The sequence below is a fragment of the Mauremys reevesii genome, linkage group 26 (genome assembly GCF_016161935.1).
Source record: "Mauremys reevesii isolate NIE-2019 linkage group 26, ASM1616193v1, whole genome shotgun sequence".
NCBI classification, from domain to species: Eukaryota; Metazoa; Chordata; order Testudines; family Geoemydidae; genus Mauremys; species Mauremys reevesii.
In genome coordinates this window covers 14,580,205-14,608,191 of record NC_052648.1, presented here as the reverse complement: position 1 = coordinate 14,608,191, position 27,987 = coordinate 14,580,205, and the positions used below count along the sequence as shown (strand labels likewise).

The 27,987-nt window shown below is 52.4% G+C and overlaps 1 protein-coding gene across 2 annotated transcripts in view; it reads left to right on the top strand.

Annotated features, from left to right (window-relative positions):
- Positions 1 to 27,987, top strand: part of FBN3 (fibrillin 3) — a 128,002-nt gene that overhangs the window by 5,797 nt on the left and 94,218 nt on the right. Inside the window, exons 3-10 of one of the 2 annotated variants that reach the window (XM_039515824.1) lie at positions 16,066 to 16,218; positions 16,929 to 17,126; positions 17,717 to 17,860; positions 18,718 to 18,837; positions 21,026 to 21,151; positions 23,380 to 23,502; positions 24,750 to 25,025; positions 26,994 to 27,047. In XM_039515824.1, the coding sequence (XP_039371758.1) occupies positions 16,066 to 16,218; positions 16,929 to 17,126; positions 17,717 to 17,860; positions 18,718 to 18,837; positions 21,026 to 21,151; positions 23,380 to 23,502; positions 24,750 to 25,025; positions 26,994 to 27,047 (1,194 nt within the window). Of the gene's footprint in view, positions 1 to 16,065; positions 16,219 to 16,928; positions 17,127 to 17,716; positions 17,861 to 18,717; positions 18,838 to 21,025; positions 21,152 to 23,379; positions 23,503 to 24,526; positions 24,599 to 24,749; positions 25,026 to 26,993; positions 27,048 to 27,987 lie in introns of those variants that run through there. The other variant, XM_039515825.1, reaches the window with a different exon arrangement.

The following is a 27,987-nucleotide window of genomic DNA, read 5'->3' as shown; positions in this document are numbered from 1 at the left end:
AAAGAAAAATCCATGGCTGGCCCTTGCCAGCTGTCTCGGGTTCATGAGGCTTGTATAGATTTCCAGCTCAGGCTGCAGCCTGAGCTCTGGGACCCTCCCACCCCACAGGTCATAAAATCATAGAATCAGAGACTATCAGGGTTGGAAGGGACCTCAGGAGGTATCTAGTCCAACCCCCTGCTCAAAGCAGGACCAACCCCAACTAAGTCATCCCAGCCAGGGCTTTGTCAAGCCTGACCTTAAAAACCTCTAAGGAAGGAGATTCCACCACCTCCCTAGGGAACCCATTCCTAGAACCCAGATTCCAGCCCAAGCTTGGCAGTTTAAACAGCAGTGAAACAGCCTCGCAGCCCAAGCCCCACAGGCCCCAGTCGCCTGGTACAGGCCAGCTGCGGGTGTCTAGATACTGTGGAGACATAACCTTAGTGCTTAGATTTCTGCTCCTAATTTCTCTGCTGCTTCCCTCGGGATCCAGTAGATGGTGCTGGTGCAGAATAAATTTCTTAGATCCTTTTCTTATCGGAGGCGTTTTACGTTTAATTCATTTCAAGGATTTTATTTCAATATTAGGCACATTTTGCAAACATCTTTTATACCATGGTTTATATCTTTCAACATTCCTTTTTCTTTGAGCCATACAGTTCCTATTACTTCTAGAGTGGCGCGATTATTTATAGTGAAAACCAAGACCCCGTATAATCTTCCAAATGTAATGGCCACACTTCACACAGTCTTGGATTGCACATGTGCAGTTCATGTTATTTAGGGCTTGCAGCAGAACAAGGGACACTGTCCACCACCAGAGAGGCATAAGGCAAACAGATGTGCAGCTTCCGATTTGGGGTGAAAGACATAATGATGGGACAAACCAAACCGTCCAGAGGATATTTATCATTTGGGGTGGGAAGGAGATTTGGATTTCTTGGGGAAATGATCAGTTTGCCCCATTTGACCTTCTGTCTTGCATCAAATTAATTGTAATTGATTTTACTCACAGTTCCCCACCCATCTCTTGCACCACTCACAGTGCACAATGGGCCACTTTGCATAGCACAGTGGTGTGACACCCTTTCCTGGTGACTTTTGAGAGTTCTGTTTAGCTATTGGGAGGGAGAAAGAGGTTTTATATATATGTAAATGATGACAAATTCTTGCCTAGGTGATTGAGGCCTGGTCTACACTAGGGGAGGGTGTCGATGTAAGATACCCAACTTCAGCTACGAGAATACCGTAGCTGAAGTCGAAGTATCTTATTCCGACTTACCTCCCGTCCTCATGGCGCGGGATCGACGTCCGCAGCTCCCCCGTCGATTCCGCTACCGCCACTCGCTCCGGTGGAGTTCCGGAGTCGATGGGGAGCGCGTTCGGGGATCGATATATCGCGTCTAGATGAGACGCGATATATCAATCCCCGATAAATCGATCTCTACCCGCTGATATGGCGGGTAGTCTGGACGTACCCTAACGATCATCTCATCTAGCCATTTTAGTTCGTATTCTTGGGGATTGGAATTCCTAACTGGAGTTGTTCTGTGGGTCCTTAGACAAAGGCTGTGTCTACACTACGCACCTTTTGGCGACAGAGCTGTGCCACTACAGCCGTGCTGCTAAAGGTGCGTGGTGTAGCCAGTTTGTTGGCGGGAGAGAGCTCTCCCACCTACAAAAAACTTCCACCCCAATGAGCAGTGGTAGCTTTGTTGGCAAGAGAGCACTGATCACACTGGTGCTTTTCATTGGCAAAACTTTTGTCATTCGGGGAGGGGGTATTTTTTTCACACCTCTGAACAACAAAAGTTTTGTTGTTCAGGTTCCAGTGTAGACAAAGTCAAAGTATCTCACATAATGTGAACAAAGTTTATATTGTTTTTACCAGGAGGAATTAATAGTTATTAATCATTCAAGGCGTATCTGTTCCGTATACCCCTTACAGCATAACTGACTGGAATTCAGGGAAGATTTTCCTATACTTAGGTCCTGTCCTACGTCCAAGCCTTGGAGTCTGGAGTGAATCCTGTGTGTTTAACAGATGGAAATTTTTCACCCAACCCCTGTAAATATATGATAGTTCATTTCTCTCAGGAACAGACAATAGTTTCTATGATAAACACATCATCTCTTCAATTACTTCTTCTCTGTAGGGATGCTTCCTGTAATAGAGATGAAGTCCATAATCTGTCTCAAAGTGCTTGAAGTTAATTCATCTTGAGCAGAGCAAAGACATCGTTATTTAAAATGAGCACTCGTTTCAAACGAGGCAGAGATGGGGTCATTGTTGGGGTGATGGAAACTACGCAGTAGAGTTCACTGTTGGAAGCTCTGGGAAATGCTACTGAGCTCATTTAATTTCCAGTCTGTTTTAGATCCACAGAACCTGGACTAAAACTGATCGTGTTTCAGTCACGAAAAGCAAACATAAAATGTACCATAGAGTCACCTTGTTAGAGGGGCTAATGGATTTTGACAAGAATGAAATTCCTTTCTTCCTTAGATCACACATGTTGGCATATGCAAGTCAATGTGTGTGTGTGGTGGGGGGGAGGAGGGTGTTTGAATGCTTTTTGGATGAGAAATGTAGACATTTAATGACTTTCACACTTACCAAATGATTCATGAAATGCAAAGTAAATAGAATCAGGATCCCAAGGTTTAAAAATAGTTTAAAGCCTAATTGGCTCTAGTGGTCTGTGACTGAATCTAAAGTCAATACATTATGCGGGAGCCATTTCCCTGAGCTAACATGGGCTGTTCATGTGCTGTCACAGTTTGGGACAGACAGTATTTTTTCTGGCAACTTGTGCAGACACCCGTGTTGGGTCCTTGCCTCACATTCCAGATTTTGAAACCGGTTTATTTTATTTGGAGGTTTTTTTCATTCATTTAGAGAGCGTGTCAGGGAGTCGAAACCCACAATTTATGTTTCATAAAATAAACGGAATAAAGATTTTACAAAAGCTAATATTAATAGCTAACGTGGCCCCCGTTAAAGAGTCACGTACCCAGAGTGAGCAGAGAGTGTCTGAGACCCTGTTCCGACTCCCACAGCAATTTCCCGGCACTTTAACAGGAAATAGCTGTAGTATTCCGTATCCCCCTGTGCAGTAATGCTTGATACATGGGAACAGTTTAGATCACAGAGACCTTGGAATCTGTGACTCTATGAATGGCAACAGTGGTATATCCGCCGCATTCATTTTTTTCACATTTTTCATTGAGGTAAGTTATTTTCTGGTTGGATTTAAACATTCTCCTGCAGTGTTTGCCCCAAACATGGCAGCACTGAGCTAGGCAGGACAGCCAAAGAGTGAAACTGACTAGTCTGTTTTCATTGTCTTTTCTGGGCGAAATGAAAAGAGTGAACAAACAGCAGCTGATGTGGTGAAAAATCTGTAAGATTTTTTTTAAATTAAACACTTATTGAAAGTCCACTCAACTGTGTTTGACAGGAAGAATCCAATCACTCCATGTGGCTAGAAGTAATACAGGAATATGACTCTTTTGTGGTACTGTTTCCTCACCCTCACACTGTTTGTTTAAACTCACAAAAGAGACTCTTGCCAACACCCTTTCCAGAAGGCTGGTGATTCCCTTGAGCTGTTTTACTGTAGAATGTGTTTTGCAAACAGAGAATTTTAAAAGAACAATTTTCAAACTGGAAATCTCCTTCAAGTGCGTTTCTGCTCTGGGAAATGGCTGTGCTCCGATCCAACCCTCCTCCCCTCCCCTGCATTCAGAGTCGGAGCTGTGGTGCGTTAGCTTTTCCTGCTTTTTACTGTTAGCACTGACAACTTGAGCTAAGAGAGAGTGAGCTTGACTCTATTTCTTCTTGGGCATCATCAACAGAATTATTGACTGAATTATTCCATTGCAGGGTAACTTTCAGTCAAGGGTGCCGGATCCTTCCCAAAATGGGACCCCCACCTCCTGCCGCGAGGCCCTGCCCCACCCCTCTTCCCCCCGAGGCCCCACCCCGGCCAACCTGGAAGCTGGACCAGGGCCAGGGAGTCCCCTCCCCACCCCCGGCCAGAGCCAGATCGGAGAGAGCCACACAAGCAGCTGTGGGGAACCAGCGCGGAGTCACGGACCCTCCACCTCCATCTGCCCTGGGCCAGGCAGGGAGACACAGGCCAGGGGCTGCTCTCAGCCGCCGACCCCCCATCACGGTCAGGTGGAGGGTTCGTGCAGCTCCCACAACTGCCCGGGCTCCCCAGCAAGGCTCCACACTGGCCTGCCTGGGGGGTGTGGCCTCAGGGGGAAGAGGAGGGGAAGGGGGCTGGATCTGCCCTAGTGAAAAATGGCTGGGCCAGGCCCGTCCACTTTCAAAAAGTGTTTGTTTCATTCCACCATTAGCCATCCAGGTGAAGGGCAGGGGTCAGAACCAGGGGAGCACAGGGCTCCGTTTGGAGTGAAAGTATCTGAAAGCAAAGAGATGCCCAGAAAGAGGCGACAGAACATTGCCACTTGCTCCCCTGTCAGTACCCATCCTAACTGGGGGCGGGTGAGAACTTTTCAACTAAACAGGTTTTCATCAGAAAACGCCACTTTGGTGAAACCAAAACTTTGTGCGGGATTGAACCCGTTTCAGTGCAGTTTTTGTTGGGAAGCTTCATCAGTCCAGTATGGAATTTCTGATCAAAACCACCAGTGAGGGAGCTACCTTAGCAGAGCCATGAGTGTGGTGCTTGGTTCACCCAGCTGGCATTTAGGAGACAAGCTTCAAGTCTCTGTCTGACTGATTTGGAGCAGGGACTTGAAGCTGACAGGCTCCTCCTTCCTGGTGAGCAGACTGGCTATTCCGGGCTCTCTCTCTCTCTCTTGCGGAAAGCAGTGAAAGGTCTCAGCTTTGTCCCAATGCAGAATGGGAAAAGGTTTGAAATCTTGATGTTTCATGGGATGGGAAAACTGTTGCCCGCCCAGCTGTGCTGCGCCCCAGGCCAGGCTCTCCGCTTTGTTTTGCCAGCCGTGCAGGGAACATTGACATCCGGGCAGCTCTGTGCTTTGAGCAGCAGTTCAATAAAGAAAAGCAAAGCCCAGACATGCGCAGTCTCTTGCCAGATTGCCATGACTCTGAGCAATTCACTTCCATTCCCACCTTGCACTCAAATTCCCGGTGAGCCTTCCTGCTAGTATTTTCCAAACAACCACAGCTGTTCCATCACCCCTCCCCAAACTGGGGTGCTGCTAAAGCTAAGGAAGCACAGGTTCCGCTGTGTCGCTCTCATCCTGCTTTGTCTGAGCTATGTGCTAGTTTGGGACCTTTTTTTTTGCCTTCAATATTATTTGCTGTAGTGAGATTACCATGCAGACCTGTCGGATCACTGGCTGTGTAACTCAGGCAGAATAACACCACACAGGCCGTGGGCTTGTGGCTCCTGGACTGCGGGTGGTCCTGCCAAGAGGCCAGGGATCAGCTGTGTGTCTATGAGTGAGACTGGCCAAGTAGGGATTAAATTAGCTTCTCAGAGATAGTTTTACGTACCACAGCTACTTCAGGAACTGAGCAAAGGCATCTGAGTTTACTGAACCAAGTGCCTCTAAGTTCCTAGGGGCTGCGTCGCTCCCACCGCTGCACAAATGTATGGTGCTCTGTGCCTCAGCAGAGCCGGCACTGCCACACTTCCTCTGCTTGCCTGCAGGGATGGACGCCAGCTGCAGCCTAGTGGCCAGCTGTTACGGTGCAGGGCAGCTGTACCGATGGGGAGAATCCCACAGACCTGTGGGGTGGGGGCCGGGGGGGGAGTGTCCTCTCCAAACACAGCATGGTCTCCTAGCAATGCGTTTGAGTGCAGCAGTCATTCAGAGGCACCATCCCTACAGATCTAGGTAATCTGTAAAGAGAGAGCTCTGGCCCACCCCAGGGCCCTTCCCTTAGTTAACATTGCCAAGGCTGGACGGTGAGGAATGGTGGCACTTGCGGCCTATCCCAGCACTCCCCCAAGCCTGGCCTAATCTGGATCAAAACAGTGGAGCCTTGCCTACAAGCAGCTGTTTAATAACGATCCTTACCTCCCAAATGCTGGGTGAACATTTACCACTCAATCCAGCCAGGTAGGTAAAGACACACCAATCATTACCTGCGCTCACCAGAGCCTCAGAGCCTGTCTGCATGCATGTGTTATTACACCAGTGCAAACCCTGTGTGGGTGAATCAGTGTCACCAGCAATTCCTGGCTCCCAGGCCCGTGTGTTGCCTGGTGACTTTCCATTCTTTCAAGTGATCCATCCCTGTATCCCATTCCCAGCTTCTGGCAAACAGAGGCTAGGGACACCATCCCTCCTCATCCTGGCTAATAGCCATTGATGGACCTATCCTCCATGAATTTATCTAGTTCTTTTTTGAACCCTGTTATGATCCTGGCCTTCACAACATCCTCTGACAAAGAGTTCCACAGGTTGACTGTGCATTGTGTGAAAAAATACTTCCTTTTGTTTGTTTTACACCTGATGCCTATTCATTTCATTTGGTGACCCCTAGTTCTTGTGTTATCAGAAGGAGTAAATAACACCGCCTTATTTACTTTCTCCACATCGGTCATATCCCCTCTTAGTTGTCTCTTTTATAAACTGAAATGTCCCAGTGTTACTAATCTCTCCTCATATTGCAGCTGTTCTATACCCCTAATCATTTTTGTTGCCCTTCTCTGAACCTTTTCCAAGTCCAATTTATCTTTTTTGAGATGGGGCGACCCATCTGCACACAGTATTCAATATGTGGGCGTACTATGGATTTATATAGAGGCAATATGATATTTTCTGTCTTATTATCTATCTGTTTCTTAATGATTCCCAACATTCTGTCCGCTTTTTTAACTGTCGCTGCACATTGAGTGGATGTTTTCAGAGAACTATCCACCATGACTCCAAGATCTCTTTCTTGAGTGGTAACAGCTAATTTAGACCCCATCATGTTATATGTATAGTTGGGATTATGTTTTCCAATGTGCATTACTTTGCATTTATCAACATTGAATTTCATCTGCCATTTTGTTGTTGAGTCACCCAGTTTTGAGAGATCCTTTTGTAGCTCTTCGCAGTCTGCCTGGGACTTGACTATATTTAGTAGTTTTGTATCATCTGCAAATTTTGCCACCTCACTGTTTACCCCTTTTTCCAGATCATTTATGAATATGTTAAATAGAACTGGGCCCAGTACAGACCCCTGTGGGACACCACTATTTCTCTCTCTCCATTCTGAAAACTGATCATATATCCCTACCCTTTGTTTTCTATCTTTTAACCAGTTGCTGATCCATGAGAGAACCTTCCCTCTTATCCCATGACTGCTTACTTTGCTTAAGAGCCTTTGGTGAGGGACCATGTCAAAGGCTTTCTGCAAATCTAAATACACTATATCCACTGGATCACCCTTGTCCACAAGCTCATTGATCCCCTCAAAGAATTCTAGTGGATTGGTGAGGCATGATTTCCCTTTACAAAAACCATGTTGACTCTTCCCCAACAAATTATGTTCATCTATGTGTCTAATAATTCTGTTCTTTACTATAGTTTCAACCAGTTTGCCCAGTACTGAAGTCAGGCTCACTGCCTGTAATTGCTGGGATCACCTCTGGAGCCCTTTTTAAAAATAGGCATCACATGAGCTATGCTCCTGTCATCTGCTACAGACGCTGATTTAAATGATAGGTTACAAACCATAGTTAGCAGCAGGGCCGGCTTTAGGGTGATTCCCCTGATTCCCAGGAATCGGGCCCCGCGCCTAAGAGGGCCCCGCAGCATCTAGAAGAGGGGCCCCGCACCCTCCGCCGAAGTGCTGCCGGAAACAGCAGCAACCAATTGAGCTGCTGCCGAATTGCCGCCACTATCTTCGGCGGCAGCTCAATCGCTGCCTCTGTCTTCGGCGGCATTTCAGCTGCAGCTCTTTCAAATCGGGCCCTGCACGTCCTAAAGCCGGCCCTAGTTAGCAGTTCGGCAATTTCACATTTGAGTTCCTTCAGAACTCTTGGGTGAATCTCATCTGGTCCTGGTGACTTATTACTATTTAGTTTATCAATTTGTCCCAAAAACTCCTCTAATGACACCTCAATCTGGGACAGTTCCTGCAGCTCACGAAAGCTCATGCTAAAATAAATTTGTTAGTCTTTAAGGTGCCACAAGTACTCCTGTTCTTTTTCCTCAGATTTGTCACCTAAAAAGAATGGCTCAGGTCTGGGAATCTCCCTCACATCCTTAGCCATGAAGACTGATGCAAAGAATTAGTTTAGTTTGCTCACAATGGCCTTATCGTCCTTGAGTGCTCCTTTAGCATCTTGATCGTCCAGTGGCCGCTTTGGTTGTTTAGCAGCTTCCTGCTTCTGACGTACTTAAAAAAATTGTTGCCATTACTTTTGGAGTCTTTGACTAGCTGTTCTTTAAATTCTGTTTTGGCTTCCTAATTATATTTTTACACTTTGCTTGCCACAGTTTATGCTCCTTTCTATTTTCCTCGTTAGGATTTAACTTCCACTTTTTAAAGGATGCCTTTTTGCCTCTCGCTGCTTCTTTTCCTTTGCTGGTTAGCCACGGTGGCTCTTTTTTGTCCTCTTACTATGGTTTTTAATTTGGGGGATACATTTGAGTTGAGTCTCTGTTATGGCGTCTTTGAAAAGAGTCCATGTAGCTTGCAGGGATTTCACGTTTGGAGCTGCGCCTTTTAATGTCTGTTTCACTTACTTCCTCATTTGTGTGTAGTTCCCCTTTCTGCAATTAAATGTTACAGTGCTGGGCTGCTGTGGTGTTTCCCCCGCCACAGGGGTGGTACATTTAGTTACATTATGGTCACTATTACCAAGCGGCCCAGCTCTATTCACCTCTTGCACCAGATCCTGTGCTCCACTTAGGACTAAATCAAGAATTGCCTCTCCCCTTGTGGGTTCCAGGACTAGCTGCTCCAAGAAGCAGTCATTTAAGATGTCAAGAAACTTTGTGTCTGCATCCCATCCTGAGGTGATGTGTAAGCAGTCAATATAGGGATCGTTGAAATCCCCCATTATTGTTGATTTTTTTATTTTTATAGCCTCCCTGAGCATTTCACAGTCACTATCACCATCCTGCTCAGGTGGTGGGTAGTAGATCCCTACTGCTATATTCTTATTATTAGAGCATGGAATTTCTATCCAGAGAGATTCTGTGGTACAGTTTAGTTCATTTAAGATTTTTACTTCATTTGACTCGACGCTTTATTTCACATAGTGCCACTCCCCCAGCAGCACGACCTGTTCTGTCCTTTTGATATATTTTGTACCCTGGTATTACTGTGCCCCATTGATTATCCTCATTCCACCAGGTTTCTGTGATGCCTATTATATCAATATCCTCCTTTAACATGAGGCACTCTAGTTCACCCATCTTATTATTTAGACTTATAGCATTTGTATATACACGCTTAAAAAAATGTCACTTTTTAGCTGTCTGCCATTACATGATGTACTGTAATTGAATGGGACTTTTTTTCATTTGTCAGTTTCTCATCAGATCCTACCCGTATTTTATCGTCTTCCATCCTCTCCTCCTTACTAGGACAGAGAGAATCTCCATTAGTAGATCCTCCCCTAAGGGAGGTCTCTGTCCAAACCATGTGCTCCTCCACACCTATCGGTTTTCCCCAAGCCCTTAGTCTAAAAACTGCTCTACCTTTATCTCTCTCTGCAGTCTCCTTTGCCAGAGGAAATGCCCCGTGCACAAGAAATGATTCATTTTGGAGCCAGCGCAATGAAATGGTTAAAAGAAAGTGTCTGAGGAAAGGCCCAGTTGGCTTAATCCCTTTGGCTTTAAAAGGGGTGGGGGGGCGGGGTCACTGTTCTCTGCAAGTCACAGAGCTGTGATTAGAGATGAAATTCACATAGAAGCCACAGATCAAATGCCCCAGTGCAATTAATTCCAATTACATTTCCGGGGAATGTCAACTTGCTGGCATAGGTAGCAGTAAAACTCCTAAAACCCGATCCAATGGGACTTTCCCCCTTCATAAACCAGGGAAAGGAGCTGAATTGGCTGAAGATTTGAACTGTTCCTTAGAGGACCCAGTGCCAACCTTAGAGGACTGGGTTGGCACTTTCTCAACCCAGGCCAATCTAGGCAGGTGCAGCACTGACTCCCACAGCCCCAGGTACTGGGCTACCAGCCACCCAGCCCCACACACCAGGCCCAGGCCCAACTGTCACAGCTTTTGCAAGGCTCATAGAACTTAAATGTGTTTCCAGGTCTTGTGAGCCTCCGGCAGAACTTCACCAGGCAGCTTCTCTACAGCCAATGGCGAAAACCCTATAGCTTATAATGGGACATGAACCAGCCCAGTATGACATCATCACCATTTGCAGTAGTGTTGTGATGTCATTATGCAGCATCATGAGATCATGACATCATTATCATGCAGGGCAGTTCCTAGGGCAGCTAGGGTACGCTGAAACCTGTGCTGCCACGGCTTCACTGCTTTGGCCCCCAAGCTGTCTCCATCAAAGTTAGCTTGGGTATGCATGAGATGCAACCAGACCTGGCAATTGTAGTGTAGACACGTCCTCCGTTAATTGACAGCGACCTCTCCACTTATAGGAGTGCCTAGGTACCCAGCAGGGGAGAGAGCGAGAGCGAGATTTGTGCACATTTTCACCCCCAAGGACTTCACGAGTTTCGCATATTGACCTACACACTTCTTCCTCTACCGAAAGACACGCTCGTGTAGGGAGCACCCCAGCAGTTGTTCGGTGGAGCACAGGTCCATGGCTCACAGTTTCACAGGGAAGTACAGATGAATGCACCACTCGCTGCATCCACACTGCACCGCAAAGAAGCTTTTGGATTGATCAGCTCCATCGCCAGGGATCGGGGCCAGTCTAGGCAGAACAGCAAGTTAGAGCCCACCCCCAGCTGCCATTATTGCTGGGACATGAGACAGAGACTTGTGGGAGCTGAACATCTGGCTTGCCATGGCTGGTATCTGCTGCCAGCAGCTCTTTCCTGTAAAATCAGAAAAGTGAGTAAAAATGTTATGACTGTGCCTGACCGGGCCTGCAAGGAGTGCCCCAAGGTGCCAATCCTGCAAGGCAAGTTGCCTAGGTGTATCCAAGGGATGATTTTTTGCCCTATGATAGGAGTGTCTTGTGTGCGCTGATGTATGATGAGCTGCATGCTGGTGCTGCTGCCTTGCTCAGTGTGAGCTGGCACTGAGAGTCAGCATGCAGGGCAGGGCACGTGGACACTGACACTAGAGCTGCGAGGAGTATGTCTGACTGTTCAGAGAGTGCTGGGGCAGCTCTGAACCAGGGGCACAGAAGAGAGAAGCTGGGGCACAGCAGATGAACTTGCATTTGGTTCCATCTCCTGCACCTGATTTGTGTAATGCTTGTATGGAAAGTTGCTGGCAGTAGGTACAGAGTAAGATGGGCAAAGTCAACACTGTAGATCTACGCAGGGGCAAAACCTGGTCACAAGCCTGATGGACTCTTCCGTAGATGTTTGGCTGCTCTGGTGATTCCCACCTAGACAGCTGCTCAGGGATGCCTGTTGTATAATATTGATCTCAAAGGCCTAAGGTGATAAAGGTGTTTATAAACTCCTTCACCGTCCCGCATTACACAGTGTCAGGTTTGAGGGGGGCGGATCTACAGAGACCATCGTTTGCTCAGTTGCTTGGCAAACCCAAAATCTTTCATTCTAAAACTGAAAGTTTATTGATCAAACACAAGAAAGAAAAAGAAATTAAAGCAAGCATTGAAACTGATACTGAAACTGAGAGATTGTGCAAAACAAACAAACAATCAAAACCTTTCGAGTCTCTCTCCTTTTTTAGGCAAAATAGTCTTTTTCAGAACAACCTCTCTTTGATGAAAAGCCTAGGGAAGGGTTAACTGTACTTCCAATCCTGATGTGCGCAGGGTATTCACTTCTCCCGTTTCTAACGGACAGATGGAGGCCAGGTGGAGAAGAGAGAGGGTGGAAAAGGGCGGGGGGGGGGGGGAATACAGCTTTGCAACACTGACAGGATGGCTAGTCACAAATGGGTGCTCTGGCTTTGGCTAGCAGGCCAAGCAAGGCACCTGCTGTTTGGCCCCTGGAGCATGCTCTGGGCAGGAGTGTCATCTGGTCGGATTCGTTCTCCTTAGACGAGGCAGGCGTGGACGAATGCAGTACGGCTGATTTCAGGAGCCAGAGGGAAAGGCTAGGAGATGAGAGAGGGCAGAAAGCAACACAAGAGAAGGGAAAATAGGGCAGGCTCTTACCTGCCTCTGTGGGGTGGGAAATGAGGTTTCCCCGCCAATGGGCTGAGGGCTGGACATCATGGTGATGTGAAGATTTTCTAAACTCACAAGTAACAAACCAGGTTCCTTAAAGAAGGGCAGGCCGGCCAGCAGGCTCTCAGGAGGAAAGTCCTTCTCCTGCCCACTGGAGGTGGAGGAAGCGGAGAGGAGCTGAGATAGGCTGCAGTGTGGCTGGTCGCGGGATGAGCAGGGGGAATATTCTTCTTTTCTAAGTCTCTTTTTAAGAACCTCACAGCAGAGGACGAGCAGGTGGTATCTTTTACCCCCTTATGTTGTCCACCAGTGAAATCCATTTCTGGCCAGACTTGGCCTAGGTAACGTTGTTCTCACATGTTCTGTTTACCAAGTCTGATCTCACACAGTCCTTGAATTTTATCGGGAGGCCCTGGTTGTTTGAACTAATACAGTTTGTCTGGGTTTCTCACACCTCTTATAACATTCATCTTCATAAATAACTTGGCCTATTTTTCATGGTTATTGTAACAGCTTATGAATTTCACATACTTGTTACAGTTGAGCTGAGGGTAGCTTTGTAGGTCCAGCAATTGCAACATGCCCCACCAGGATTCAGTGGGGCCAGGAGTGTATATGTACCATGATCTGAGCTGCACATGTTCCTGTGCGATAGCATTAAACTGGCTTGCATTGTGCCTAGTCATCAGGGGGAGGCTCGTCTCTGCAGGCACATATGGCCAGGCCCTCAGCCCCGGTGAGGCCACCGACAGAGGTTGGACATCAGGGTGGCGTACGAGAGTGTTGGAGCCAAGGCCTTGGAGAGCCCTTACAGTCTGATGCAGGCAGCCAGGGCATGGCGGGTTGTCAGTGGAAAGAGCTCCTCACAGAGCAGTGGTAGAGCAGGCAGACGAGACACACACAAGGGCAGGAGGAGAAACTGAGGCAAAGAGAGGGTCTCTTCACCAGGCTCAAGCACTGTTGAAAATGGCCTGCCCATCCCTGAAGAAGGGATAAAGAGGTACTGTTCAGTCATGGAAGGGTTAATGAATACCACCTTGTAGACAAGTGGACTCACCCCTGTGGTGCCTCCTGCTGGTCTGTTCCAGGAATTAGCTCATTCCAGCGCACCCTCTGCAGGCTGGTGATCCACCTGCCCTCTGACCCAGTGTCCCTCCCAGGACCCTTCCCCTGGGTGCTGCCCCCTGGCAGGAACCCCCTCAGTCTTAGGGTCTCCCCTCCCTGGGGAACCTCCACCCACTATTCCCACCTCACCTCAGTATAAGGCTACCAGTCATCATCTAGCCCCACGCCCTGGGGCAGACTGCAGTATCAGCCACTCATCACTGGCAAGGTCAGGTTTGGACCTGCTGCTTTGGCCGCCCTCTGCAACCCCTAGTACGCCTTGACCTTCTCATAGACTATCAGGATTGGAAGGGACCTCAGGAGGTATCTAGTCCAACCCCCTGCTCAAAGCAGGACCAATCCCCAGAAAGATTTTTGCACCAGTTTCCTAAGTAGCCCCCTCAAGGATTGAACACACAACCCTGGATTTAGCAGGCCAATGCTCAAACCATTGAGCTAGCCCTCCCCCCAGGCCGCAGCCTGGGGCTTTCCAGGCTGGAGCTCCCCAGCTCCTCAGCCTTTTCCCAGCCCTGCTCCACTCAGGTACCCTGTCTCTAGCACCCTGCAGCCAGGCCCTTCTCTCTCTGAATGCAGAGAGAGACTGATGGGGCTCCTGGCTCCCAGCCTCTTTATACAGACCAACTGTGGCCTGATTGGGGCATGGCCTAGCTGCAGCCACTTCCCAGTCAGCCCAGCTTAGCGGCTCCCAGCCACAACCTTCCCCCAGGGAAGTTTTAAGCCCTTCAGGGCAGGAGCAGGGTAACCACCCTGCTACACACCTCCTCTTGCTGTGGAGTAAATGTCCATGTACCCCATGTTGGGGCCCCTTTGTCCTCCCCACAACTCAGCCAGTAAAGCAGAGTGTGTTTTATGGGTGTATTAGCTCATCCTGGAACTGGCATTAGCGCATAAACTCTGGCTGGGGCAGCAGTGGAATGAGTCAGGGTCAGATTTAGTCTCTGGGGTGGGGGATTGTGACAGTGAGTGTTCCCTGCACATACACTCGTGAACTCCAAATGGCAGTGTAAAGAAACCTGCCCTGAGTCTAGCTTGTGTGTTTGGAAAGACAGTGACACAGGAGGAGACACCAGCAAGGGGCCAGGCTCACCCACTTCTCTTCCCATGTACTTTAGCGACTCAGTCTCCCTCGGGCCAGACTCCTCGTTCTCCACTGTGGGGTTTGAGGGCAGAGGAGGTGAGCAGTCACCGCTTCCATCGCCAGCAGCGCAAGCTGCAAATCACGACACGTACGATCTTTAGGAGCCTGATGTTGGGTTAGCCGAGTGTGACCAGAATCCCAGTGGCCGGGCTGAGGTCACTCAAGTAGGGTGAACTGCAAAGAATGGAGCAGAGAATCCTCAAAGCTGGTGGATCTTCCAATACTTAGATTTACCAAGCCAGCACAGAACAGCTTCTATAATACCTTACTGGTTGCCCAGAAGCCAACGACACAGTTCCCTTAAAGCAACCCAGCCTTGGGCTTCCACCCAGACACCCAAGTCAAGTATGATGAGGATTACTGAAAATCGTATTCACCATATAAGAAGGTTCTACCAATCCCAAAGGATCGGGCGCGTTACCTCCCAGGTTAATGAATATTCTAGCTCTTACCCAAATACAAGCTTACAGCCAGTTCTTATTAACTAAACTAAAATTTATTTTAAAAGAAAAGAGAGAGAGTATTGGTTAAAAGATCAGTATACATACAGACCTGAGTACAGTTCTGAGATCAGATTCATAGTAGAGATGTTGAGCTTTGTAGTTGCAAAGAGTTCTTTCAGAATTAGTCCATAGGTTATAGTCCAATGCCCATATTCAGGGGATCCAGTTAGGACTGGAGCTCTCAGCCTGATGGCTTAAATTTCCCCTGCATGAAGCATCAAACAGATCTGAGATTAAAAGGATCCGGACCCAAGAGGTTTTTATACGGGTCCAGGCCTTCTCTTCACAGGTCAGAGGCCTTAGGTGAATAATAGACAATCATGGAGACTTTGAAATAGACCTATTTCCTAAGCATCACCGGTAATTAGCTACACAGATTAACATAAGGCAATTGCCCGTTTTCCACCATTCTCAGGTGATTTGCTAAACATTTCAAAGGAGAGGAATACAGCCATATGCTGTTTACAGTTCATTTAAATGTTAATATTTCCTTTTGATCTCTGAATTGCCAGAACACAGCATAGACAGGGACTGTTTGACTACATTGTTATCCTCTACCACGACATGAGTACACACATCCAATTAGTATCACCTCTAACTTCTAACAAGACAGGTTTGCATTTCAAAGATTCTAGCCTTTCTACCATGGAATGGCCCTGATGACCATTCACATACTTTTCTAAGGTGTCTCTAAAGGTTGGCGCTGGGTCATTCAGCCTGCAAGCTGCTTAACCCTTTCTAGCCGTGCGTCACACTTTGTCTAAGATCCGTTGCAATTATATAACAGTGGTAGCAGCAATGATTTGCATGGTCATACTGCAATCAGATAACGTCACACCGAGTTTGGGCCTTTCCAACTGGAAATGCTCAGGAAAGTGCTGCTGTTCTCAGGAGCCAGTCCCTTGCATCCCTCACAGAGTTGCAATCCAGCCCCGAGGAAGTTGGCCCCAGAAATATGCCTCTCTTGCTCCACATCGCCTGTCTCCCTCGGAGAGGCTGATTTTGACTGGCTGGGTGAGGGGCCCCTCCCTTCTCAGGCCACCCCCCATTCACTTGTGGCCCCTCGTTGTTGCAGACCAGCGGATTGGCACATGTTTCTCAGCGCTGATCGGCGGGCGCTGCGCCGGGGAGCTCCCAGGCCACTACACCAAGATGCAGTGCTGCTGCGACTCCGGGCGCTGCTGGGCGATCGGGCAGACCCCTGAACTGTGCCCCGTCAGGGGATCCGGTAAGCAACACAATGGGAAAGCCACTAGCACCCCCCTTAACGTGCGGGAGCTGTGCTGGTGAGTGTTTCGGGGGGGGAAAGGTCGATGAGGGTCGCATTGCGATTGCACAAAGCCAGGGAATTCAGGAGTAAGGGCCCCTGGCCCGCTCCCTCTTTTCTAAGGAACAGCGGAAGGGGTAGCAACCTCCCCAGCCCAGCCCAGCCCTGCCCTGGCTCCCTGGGCTTGGGAAGAGATCAGAAGGAGCGAAGGGCTGCAGCAGAGGGCTGGGAATCGGGTCTCTGGGAGTCTGTTTCCAGCTCTGCCTCGCTGCGTGACTGCGCTTCCCCTTCTCGGGCCTCCATCTGCCCCTCCAGAAAGCAGGGCCAAGCTCCTTACAGGGGCTGCCACGGGAAAGCCAATAGCAGCAGCACAGTGACCACCTCCCCCTCCGGGTAGCTCCGTGCCCCCCGCACAGAGCAGATGGCTCTTCCCATCGCTGCAGTGTGGGAGCTACTGGCCAAATGCGACCACAAGACCCGCCTCATCTGGGCTTCATTGATGAAGGGGAGTAAAGCTCTCTCCCAGCCCACCCTGCCCCAAGCCCCCGGCCTTCCCTGCCCCCAGCCACTGGTGCTTTCATGCCAGCGTCACCTCCGCCTCCCATGTGAGACGGGCAGGGACACTCGGCCTGTGGTGTTGGAGTGACGCTCAGGCAGCTGTTTCCTTTCAGATGAGTACCGCAGGCTCTGCATTGAAGGGCTCCCGGCCGTGCCAGGCTTCTCTGGGAGCTTCCCTGGGATTCCTGGGTTTGGGCCAAACGGTGTCGGGCCTGGAATCGGCGGACCTGGAGGCATCGGACCTAATGGGGCAAACGGCCAAGGCGGGATCCCGGGGCTTCCTGGGATGGGCCCTGGAAGTTCGAGCATTGGTAAATTAAATCTCCTTTCTACTAGCGCTGGCCCAGCTTGGCTGTGTCTCTTCCAGGCTGTGTGCGTACCTGGTGTGCCTCCCTGCGCGGCACATGGGCTGGGCACAGCGCCGTCACCCAGACGCTGCTGGACTGATGGGATGTGACACTAATGCTGTGCAGAATGCTGGGCCCAGCACCCAAATCACACGGCGTCTCTTGGCGCAGCAAGGAGCCCCGTCTGGCTCTGAGTGCCAAAGAGGCAGGCTGCCGTCCAGCAAAAATGGCTTTCTAGTTACAGAACTGGAAAAGAGCTTCAGCAGCCCCTTCCCCCTCCACGCTCATTGGGCTGGCCAGCCCGGGGAGTCCAGTGCCCCTGCCTTGGAGAGGGGGATGGGCCTGCCCACAGTCCCTGGCGGGGGGAGGCGTGGAGATGGCGGGTGTGTTGCCGGTGATGCTGGAGGCCCATGCATTTTGGGAGGTATGCCCTACGGGGGTGTTCTCCTCTCTCTCAGACAGCAGTGACCCCGAAGCAGGCTCCTGGGGTGGGGGAAACGGAGCAGGGGGCTCGGGGCTGCCATTCCAGGCTCTCTTCTCTCTGGGCTTTCCAGGAACTGCCACCTTAAATCAGACCATCGACATCTGCAAGCACTTCACCAACCTGTGTCTGAACGGGCGCTGCATCCCCACCCCCTCCAGCTACCGCTGCGAATGCAACATGGGATACAAGCAGGACGTGCGTGGCGAGTGCATTGGTGAGAAAATCCCCTGGGCAAGGCGCCAGCTGCCCCACCGGCCCCACTCCTGCTCTGCCGCAGACAGCTGCTCCTCGGTGCCCTGGCAGCCTCGGGGGTGCTTGCAGCTGCCCCCCCCAGCCTAAGCTTCATGGAACAGTACTGCGGTCTGGGGTTGCCCCCAGCTGGTGGAGTTAAGGGGTGCAGAGCAGCACGCTCGTGGCACTGCGGTGTTGGGCCGGGCGAGGTGGTGGCTATACCTGGCACCATGGGGAACACTGAGGGAAGCCACCTCTCCCTCCTCTGTTGCAGTCTGATCATGGGTGGGCAGGAGAGTTCCCATCACTTTCGTTCCCTGTTGCTGAATATGGCAGGGCCCCAAAATACATGTGTTCTCTGTCCACGCACCCCCTCCCTGACAAAGACAGCACCTGGGATAAGGGGCCCTGGGGTCTTCTGACTCCGGGCTGCAGCTCCACAAAGTCCTTCTCATAGTGGCCAGCCGCCCTGAGCCCTGGGCACCGAGGGCTTTCTGACCCATCAGGCCCCACTGGCTTCTGCAACGACAGGCAGGTGGCTCCTTGACTCAGGGTCTCCGTAGAGCCGTGCATGTGACCTGCTGCACCCCACTGTCCTCTTCATGCTGGCCTGGCATCAGGGTGGTGCTGATCCTGCGGGAATGCGCGGGGACTGAGGGGCTGTGGCTCAGCACCTGGCAGGATTGGGCCCTTGCTGACCTAACACCATTCCTGTTCCTGAGCTGGCATTTAGCTGGGCAGCCCCATGGGACCCTGGTGAAGGGCTGCTGAGCAGCGCCAGGCTCTGGCTCCGCCCTCCCAGGGGTCGGGGCTGCCAGCTTCATGCCCTTTTCCTTCCAGATGTGGACGAATGTTCCAGCAGCCCCTGCGTGCACGGCGACTGTGTGAACACACCTGGCTCCTACCACTGCAAGTGCCATGAGGGCTTCCAGAGCACCCCCACCAAGCAGGCCTGTATCGGTATGTCCGTCTCAGGGCTGGCACAAGCGGGTCAGAAGGATGGGTTCAGAAACGGAGCCCCGAGCTCCCAGGAGCAGACAGGCTCCCGCCCAGAGCCCCAAGGGCCACCGAGTGAAGGGAGAGCTGCTGGCACTAGTGCACTCTCAGCAATCAGCTGCTCGCTGCAGGGCAGCAGATGCTTTCGCTGGCGTCCCCAGAGGTGCTGAGGGTGATGCGGGCCAAGCGTATGCGAGCCATGGGCCAGTACCACGCACTCTGCTTTGACAAAGAGGCTTTCACAGAGGGTCTGTTCCACTTTAATTCCTTTAATTACGGAGGGAGGTGGGGGGATTTTTACCAAACTACGGTAGTTAAATCTGTACAACCCCTGCTACAGGCACAATTATATCAGTCAGAAGGGGCCTTATGCCAGTTCAGCTTGTTCCCTTTCGCACACAGGAATAAGCTTTGCCAGCGTGACATTATATCCCCTGAAAAACTGCCTGAGAAGACTGAGGCGGGGCCCAGTGGCAATCATGTCATGCAGGGGTCATGCAATTAAAGACTGTACCAAATGCACACACACAAGGGGCGAGGGCGAGTCCGGCACTTCCTAACTTTTGAGTTCTGGATGTGGAACCCTGGTAGTGTTTTGTGGGTAATTTCCTAGGCTTTTAAAAAAGCAAAGGGAAACCCACAATTCCATCCTGCAGTATCAGACTGACACCCAGGTGGGTCACTGGCAGAGTGGGGACCGTTCGAGCCACCTCACAGACCTCTGCCACTTGAGCTAAGAGGACTCGATGGCCGGGGAGGTTGTCCTAGGCCAGCCCTGGGGGTGGTGGGACACAGACTCTGTCAGTGGATTTCACAGCTTCTTGCTGACAGCAGGGGAACATAGAGGACTCCTGGGTTCCAGTCCAAGTTCTGGGGGGAGGATACTCTAATTGACCCTTCTGCCCCTGTCCCCGCAGCCTCCCCTTGTCTCCTTCTGCTCCTAACCCCCTCAGCTCCTGCCCCATCCCGTGTCTGCTGCTATGTCCCCTGGCCCCCGCCCAGCCCTCCACCTGACTCCTGCTGCTGTGCCTATCCTGACCCACTCCCCAGCTCCAGCCCATATTTCTCCCACCTCTGCTTCTATCCTCACCCACTGTCCTCTGCTCTAGCTCCTCTCCTCCCCTGCTTCCTATCTCCCCTTTCAGTGGGAAGGGCTGGTGACCAGCTTGCCTAGTGGTCAGCTCATTGCCTTACAGGTTCTGCTGGTCGAGTGGTCCCAGAGGGGGCCCCAGCTGCAGCCTCAATCCTCCCCTCATGCTCTGATCACTGCAAAGGAGGGGGGGGCAAGGTGGGAGGACCCAGGCCCACCTACTCCACTGGGTCCCCACCCAGAGCCTCAGGGGTCTGGGAATGTCCAGCCCAGCTACTAAGCACTCGGTTACCCTGTGGGTCACTTCCTGTCAGTTTGGAGAGCACCTCCGTTTGGGGCCTAGTCACAGGCTTAGCAGACTCTCCTCACTCACTGTCTGGGTCAGTCAGTCCCAAAGAGCCGGGGGAACCTAGGGGCCTGTCTACACTGCAATTGAACACCCGCAGCTGACCCATACCCGCTGACTCGGCCTCACAGACTGAGCACAACCGCCTGCACTACTCCAGCGCACTGTGCCCGGGAGGCCCCTTGCAGTGCGTGGGGGCTGGGTGGCGCGAGCCAGGCCATGGCAGGTGCTGCTCACCGTGCTGAGGCTGAAGCTCTGGGGAGGGAAGGAGGGAACAAGGTTCTCTGGTGGGACTAAGGGCCGGAACTAAAGCCCGTCACAGTCGGAAGAAAGGTGTCAGTGAGCTACGGATCAAGCCCATACGTGGGCTGTATCGAGCAGCTGAGGGCAGGGGGCTGGCAAGGGTTTTCACAGCGGGATCAAGACTCTACGGCTCCAAGCCCTGGGTTCCGGGCTGCAGCCAGGAGCACAGAGCGAGTCTCCCCCAGGGAGCTGCACCTCACACAGGGAGGGAGTGCGGGCTGTCAGAGTCGTGATCTGCCGCACGGATCTGAGAGTGGAATCCTGCCCTTCCCTGGGAATGGGTTCTCCTAGGAGCCAGCCATGGCTACGTGGCCTTGGCTCCAGCTGGGTGGAGAGAGAGTCATTGCTGGGGTTACAAGGCTCAAGCAGCTCATGTGTCTGCTGCTACCTGGCTGTGTTTGTTTCTCTGCCAGACGTTGACGAGTGCATCATGAATGGCGTGATGTGCAGGAACGGCCGGTGCGTTAACACCGACGGCAGCTTCCAGTGCATCTGCAACGCGGGCTTCGAAATCACCCCCGATGGCAAGAACTGTGTCGGTGAGCAGCTTTCATCAGCATGAGATCAGCTGCAGGCCTCAGATGGGGCTGGTTCCTGCTCTCACTCACACACCATGGACTCCAGCAGGGAGGGAAGGAGGGCAGAACTGGACCCATTAGCAGCGGTGATCCCATGTACATATATAGCAGATTCATCCAGAAGAGCCAGACCCCAGGGGATTTACAGAGTTCACCTCTCACCACAGAAATGCAGCCACCTCTGGGGTGACTACAGTTTAGCAACACCTCCCATCCATTGAAGAGCGGGAGGAAAGAGTCAGTGACCTGGTAGAAACTGCTCCCTGAGTGTAAGTAGAGAGAGTGAGGGATCTTGCAAGGGCTCTTGTGAACCTTGCCATGGGAGCTTTAATGGGAGCTTTACATCACCTTTGCGAGCCTGCACTGGGAGCAGCACAGAGGCCCACGCAGAGGTCAGCTCTGGCTCCATGGCCAGAGTGCCCAGGCATCCCCAGGGCAGATTCCTGCAGCACCTGGGCATTTTCTTAAGGATCTCAGTGTCTGGGAAAGGCTTTGCAGGCCCATCCAGTACTAGCCAGCCTGGCCTCCTTTCTGTGGGGCACGACTTGTACACAGCACCCTCATTAGCTCCTACAGCTCGCCCTTGGTACACAGTCTTTGGGTCCCACAGAGGAGGAATCTGCAGCAAATTTTAAACTTTCCTTAAAAAAAGGGCTTCAAACCCTTCCAGTTGTGTATTAACCCTTAATACAAGGATGGAATGAAAGCAGAGGCAGTGCTGTCAGCCTGAGGCGTCCTGAGCAGGTGGACGTGAGGCGTGATAGCTGGATTTTCATCTCAGGGGTGTTAGTGCTGAGGCCCAACGAGGATCAGTTAAACATCAGCATTGCTAACGATTTCGTTGTGGGTTGTTGTGGTAGAAATATCCAACTCACCTTCTTATCCTGCCTTCCCCAAGTGCCCCCGGCCTCTCCAGGGGCCAAAAGACCCATCTGTCTCCTGCCCCCTGGCAGTTAAACAAGGAGCAGAATAAACGCCAGGCCTGGCAAGGGACAGGGGGATGAGTCTGTGCCTGAGGGAAGGGGGCGGGGGGACCTTCCTTTCCCAATTTCCTGCAGTCCTGCCTTTGCTGCCAGACTCAGGCCCCACTTGTTGAGGGGAGCCGGCGAAACCATGCGTTTCCCGCAGGGTCCCTTCACAACGGGGCGGGTCACATGCTTCAGAAAAGTCCACCCTGTGCCTTCAAAGCTCCCATTCCTCTCCTTAAGAGGCAGGGCTGCCCAATGGGTAGGGCTCTGCCTTAGGCTGCAGGAGTCATGGGTTCTAGTCCCTCCTTGCCCACAGACATACTGTGTGATCTCGTGCCCATTGCTCAGCTTCTGTGGGCCTCAGTGCCTGCCCCCACCAGGGAGGAGAGCACTACCCTGCTTCCCCAGGCAGCTGGGAGGGTCAGTGCCTGCCCCCACCAGGGAGGAGAGCACTACCCTGCTTCCCCAGGCAGCTGGGAGGGTCAGTGCCTGCCCACACCAGGGAGGAGAGCACTACCCTGCTTCCCCAGGCAGCTGGGAGGGTCAGTGCCTGGACCACTGTGATGATCTACTAGGGTGATGAGTGTTCAGAGGGTTTCTGCTCTGTCCCAGCACCTGCTTTCATTTAGTTGTTAGCATAGAACCAAACCTTCCTATGGCTTGCGTACGAACAGTCCTTTGTATAAGGTGTAGTGGGTTCAATAGGTGGCTCCTCTCCCTTGGGTGCTGCTGGCTCAGCATGCACTGCGCTGTTCTGTCACACACTGGGGCTCTTGCTGCCCCACCCCCAGCATCTGTACAGTGGCTGCACAAATCCTCCCTCCATGGCAAGGCCCCTCCGGCCCCACCCCTGCAGATGCAGTTCAGAGAGGCAGTGCCTGGCTCTGCAGTCGGATTAGGGGGCTTTCTCTCACTGTTGGTAGAGCCCCGACCCTGAGCACTCTGCTTACGGAGGTCCCTGTGGGGGGCACAGCTCAGAGAGCCAGGAGATGTCAGCACACATTGTGAAGTGATTGTGTCTCTGCCTGACATCGCACTGGCAGACGTTCTCACTGTCCTGCCTTCTCCTGAGCAGCCTGGGGAGGCCCAGGGCTGCTCTGAACCGGTCAGTAGTGCGGGTGTGAATGCAGATTGGCGCTCACACGGGGGAACAGAAGGAGCCGAGCCCAGAAGCCCTGCTGCACCTCGCAGGCTCTGCTCATGTTTCTTGTCATCCCCCAGATCATGATGAATGTGCCACAACCAACATGTGCCTCAATGGGATGTGTATCAATGAAGACGGCAGCTTCAAATGCATCTGTAAACCCGGCTTTGTGCTGGCTCCCAATGGGCGCTACTGCGTCGGTGCGTAGACTGCAGGGGTCGGTCCCTCCCCCGGTCCTGGTGTGCGCTGGGTGTCTGTCCAGTGGGCATGGGCGGGGGGAGTGGAGGGCCAGGACCCTGGCTCCATATAACTGTAGTACTGACTTAATTTTCTGCCCTCCCGCCAGGCTAAGCAGCAGAGCCAGGAGTGCCAGTCTGCTTGCGGAGAGGGAGCGGGCCTGCTCTCAAAGGGCTGGACAGTGGCGGCTGGGGGTGGGAGCGGGCCTGGCCTGCTCTCAGAGGGCTGGAGGGTGCCGTGGGGCAGGCCTGCTCTCAGAGGGCTGGAGGGTGCCGGCGGGAGGGGCGGGCAGGCCTGCTCTCAGAGGGCTGGACAGTGGCAGGTGGGAGGTGGGGTGGGGAGGAGTGGGTCTGGCCTGCTCTCAGAGGGCTGGAGGTGCGTGGGGATGGGGCGTGGGGATGGGGCAGGGGCCAGGCCTGCTCTCAGAGGGCTGGAGGGTGCGGGAGGGTGGGGACGGGCCTGCTCTCAGAGGGCTGGAGGGTGCCGTGGGGCAGGCCTGCTCTCAAAGGGCTGGAGGGTGCCGGGGGATGGGGCGGGGGCAGGCCTGCTCTCAGAGGGCTGGAGGTGTGGGGAGGGGTGGGGATGGGCCTGCTCTCAGAGGGCTGGAGGGTGCGTGGGGATGGGGCGGGGGCCAGGCCTGCTCTCAAAGGGCTGGAGGGTGCGGGGAGGGGTGGGGCCAGGCCTGCTCTCAGAGGGCTGGAGGGTGCGGGAGGGGTGGGGCCGGGCCTGCTCTCAGAGGGCTGGAGGGTGCGGGAGGGGTGGGGCCAGGCCTGCTCTCAGAGGGCTGGAGGTGTGTGGGGATGGGGCAGGGGCCAGGCCTGCTCTCAGAGGGCTGGAGGGTGCGGGGAGGGGTGGGGGGACAGGCCTGCTCTCAGAGGGCTGGAGGGTGTGTGGGGGATGGGGCGGGGGGGCCAGGCCTGCTCTTAGAGGGCTGGAGGGTGCGAGGGGTGAAGGCGACACTCCGGTTTCACACAGAAACTGGTGAAGTGAAGGAGCCCCACGCTGAGCAGTTGGAGAAGGCCAGGGCACTGGGCACCCTGCTAGCCCCAGCCAGCCAGGGTGAGCCAAGGGCAAACTACATTGAGTGCTGCAGCCATGCGTGCTGGGGGCCCTTCCTCAAGCTACGGAGCCTCTGAGAGTCTCCCTGTTGGGGCCTGAACCTCTTCGCCCCCGGTCAGTAGGTAACGGCCACCATGTGCTTCCTTCTCAGACATTGACGAGTGCGAGACCCCGGGCATCTGCATGAACGGCTGGTGCATTAACACGGAGGGCTCCTTTCGCTGCGAGTGCCTGGGCGGCCTGGCTATCGGCGTGGACGGGCGGGTGTGCGTGGACACCCACATGCGCAGCACCTGCTACGGAGCCATTAAGAAGGGCACCTGTGCCCGTCCCTTCCCAGGAGCAGTCACCAAGTCTGAATGCTGCTGTGCTAACCCTGACCATGGCTTCGGAGAGCCCTGCCAGCCCTGCCCAGCCAAAAACTCGGGTGAGCTCCGTGTCTGGGTGTTTGTGGAAATCCAAGGGCAAAGTGCTCGGAGCTGCAGGATCCCTCTGGGACGTACCAGCCCAGCCTGAACGAGCATCACAAGTGTCACGGAATGGCCACGCATGCTCTGCATCATGGGCTAGTTACACCAGTGCTTCCCAGATGGGGATCTCTGGAGCCCATACTGCTGAGACAGGCGCTGGGTTTCACTTTCCCCGCAGGGTGCTCTGCTCCCACACCACTCCCTCTCCCGAGGCCCCATCTTTGCCCCGCCTCTTCCCACCGCTGCTCCACCCACCCACCACTCAGTGCTCTTCACCCTCGCCCAGCCCCTCCCCAACCTGTGGCTAGAGGGTGCTGAGCATCACCGGTGCTGGAACTAGGGGTGCTGGGGGTGCTGCTGCACCTCCTGGCTGGAAGCTGTTTCCATCACATACAGGGTTTAGAGTTTGGTTCAAAGGCTCTCAGCCCCCCCCACTCTGCAAACGGTTCCAGCGCCCCTGCTGAGCACTCACTATTTTTTTCTGTGGGTGCTCCAGCCCACAGAGTTGGCATCTATGGCTGCTGATCCGTGGCTGGCCAGCTGCCCATATGGTGCTGGCCCCTCTGTTTCCAGCTGCCAAATCCTATAGAAAGAAGCTAAAATGCCTGTGAGTCGCCGGTGTCCCGTTGCGTGGGGGCAGTTGCTCTACTTGCCACAGGACTTTTAGCCGCACCAGTGGAGGAATCGCCAGTGGAGGACTCGCCCTGGGATGGTACTTAGACACCGTAATCGAGTGACCTCTCAATCTTCTTTTTGATCAGCTAAACAGATCAGGCACGGCCAGGCATTCTCTCCAGCCCTCAAATCATTTTTGTGGCGCTTTTCTGAACCTTCTCCAATTTTGCAACATCCTTGTAGAAACGGGGATTCCAGAACTGGACGCAGTGTCCAGTATTGTCTCACCAACGCTATATACAGAGGCAAAATCCCCTCCCTGCTCCTACTCACCACTCCCCTCTTTATACATCCAGGGATCACATCAGCCGTTTTTGCCACAGCATCACACTGGGAGCTCATGTCGAGCTGCTTGTCTACTCTAGTCCCTAACTCCTGTTCAGAGTCCCTGCTTTCCAGGACAGTCTCTCATTCTGTGGGTGTGACCTGCATTCCTTGTTCCTAGATGTCTGACCTTGCACTTGGCTGTGTTCAAATACATTTCATTGAATGGGCTCAGCTTACCACGAGATCCAGATAGCTCAGGAGGACAGCCGTGTTTTCATCATTATTTACCATCCGCACTATTGTGGCATCCGCAAATGTTATCAGCAGGGAGTTTATATTTACTTCCAGATCCTTGATGAAAATGTTGAATAGCATCGGGCTTAGTACCGATCCCTGTAGAGCCGCACTGGAAACAGTCCTATTCCACGATGAATCGCCACTGACAGCTACTTTTGGAGATCTGTCAGTCAACTAGTTCTTAATCCATTGAACACGTGCTCGATTGATATTGTGTAGTGCAATAGGTTAGGTTCTTGTATGGAATATAGTTCTGCAGATGGTCCTGCAATGCTGAACTGGTGATGGGGACCCTTCTGTCATTGTATTGGAATGTAAATGCAATATTAAAGAGTATTTTTAAAATGTATAATCTGTTATTACAGACAGCCAGTGTTCTGTATGCTCATAGAGTGGGGAAGGGATCTCAGGAGATCATCTAGTCCAATCTTCTGCTCAAAGCAGAACCAATCCCCAGATTTTTACTGCAGTTCCCCAAACAGCCCCCTCAAGGATTGAACTCACAACTCTGGGTTTAGCAGGCCAATGCGCAGACCACTGAGCTATCCCTCCCCCTCATGATGTGATACTACAGCGAATAATAATATTAATCATTGAAACGGTTCTGTTCTGTTGTGAAATGATCTCGTTTTGTTAATGCTGTACAGACGAGCTAATGAATCTAACTGTCACGCTTCTCTCCACAGCCGAATTCCAGGCACTCTGCAGCAGTGGCATTGGAATAACAGCTGATGGCAGAGGTAAGGGCTTCCCCAAGCACTGTCTTATAGGGAGTTGCCCGTAATTAAGGTTGCCTAACACTTCTCATTGTAAGCCCCTGCTTTCAGTTGCTTATAACTGAGCGTGTGTGCATTTACATGAGTGTGTGGTCATGCGTATGGGTTGGGTAAGTATGTATGTGTGCGCAGTGACCCAGCTGGGCTAAGCTAACTGTGAGGAGAGGGAGAGGCAAAGGGATCATTTTAAATGTTTAGAACTTTATAAGGGAAAACCCAAAGATTGTATCAAGAGCATAAATAATATAGAACGTTACCAAGTACTTACTACGTATAGTAATTACTTGTAGAATCATAGAATCTCAGGCTTGGAAGGGACCACAGGAGGTCATCTAGTCCAACCCCCTGCTCAAAGCAGGAACAAACCCAACTAAATCATCCCAGCCAGGGCTTTGTCAAGCCAGGCCTTAAAAACCTCTAAGGGAGGAGATTCCACCATCCATTCCAGTGCTTCACCATGCTCCTAGTGAAAAAGTTTTTCCTAATATCCAACCTAAACCTCCCCCACTGCAAATTGAGACCATTGCTCCTTATTCTGTCATCTGGTATCACTGACAACAGGCTAGATCCATCCTCTTTGGAACCAGGGGCGGCTCTAGACATTTCACCGTCCCAAGCACGGCGGCATGCCGCGGGGGGCGCTCTGCCAGTTGCCAGTCCCACGGCTCCGGTGGACCTCCCGCAGGTGTGCTCCACCGGAGCCGCGGGACCAGTGGACCCTCCGCAGGCATGCCGCCAAAGGCTGCCTGCCTGCCGCCTTCCCGGCGACCGGCAGAGTGCCCCCCGCGGCATGCACCCCAAGCATGCGCTTGGCGTGCTGGGGCCTGGAGCTGCCCCTGTTTGGAACCCCCTTTCAGGTAGTTGAAAGCAGCTATCAAATCCCCCCTCATTCTTCTCTTCTGCA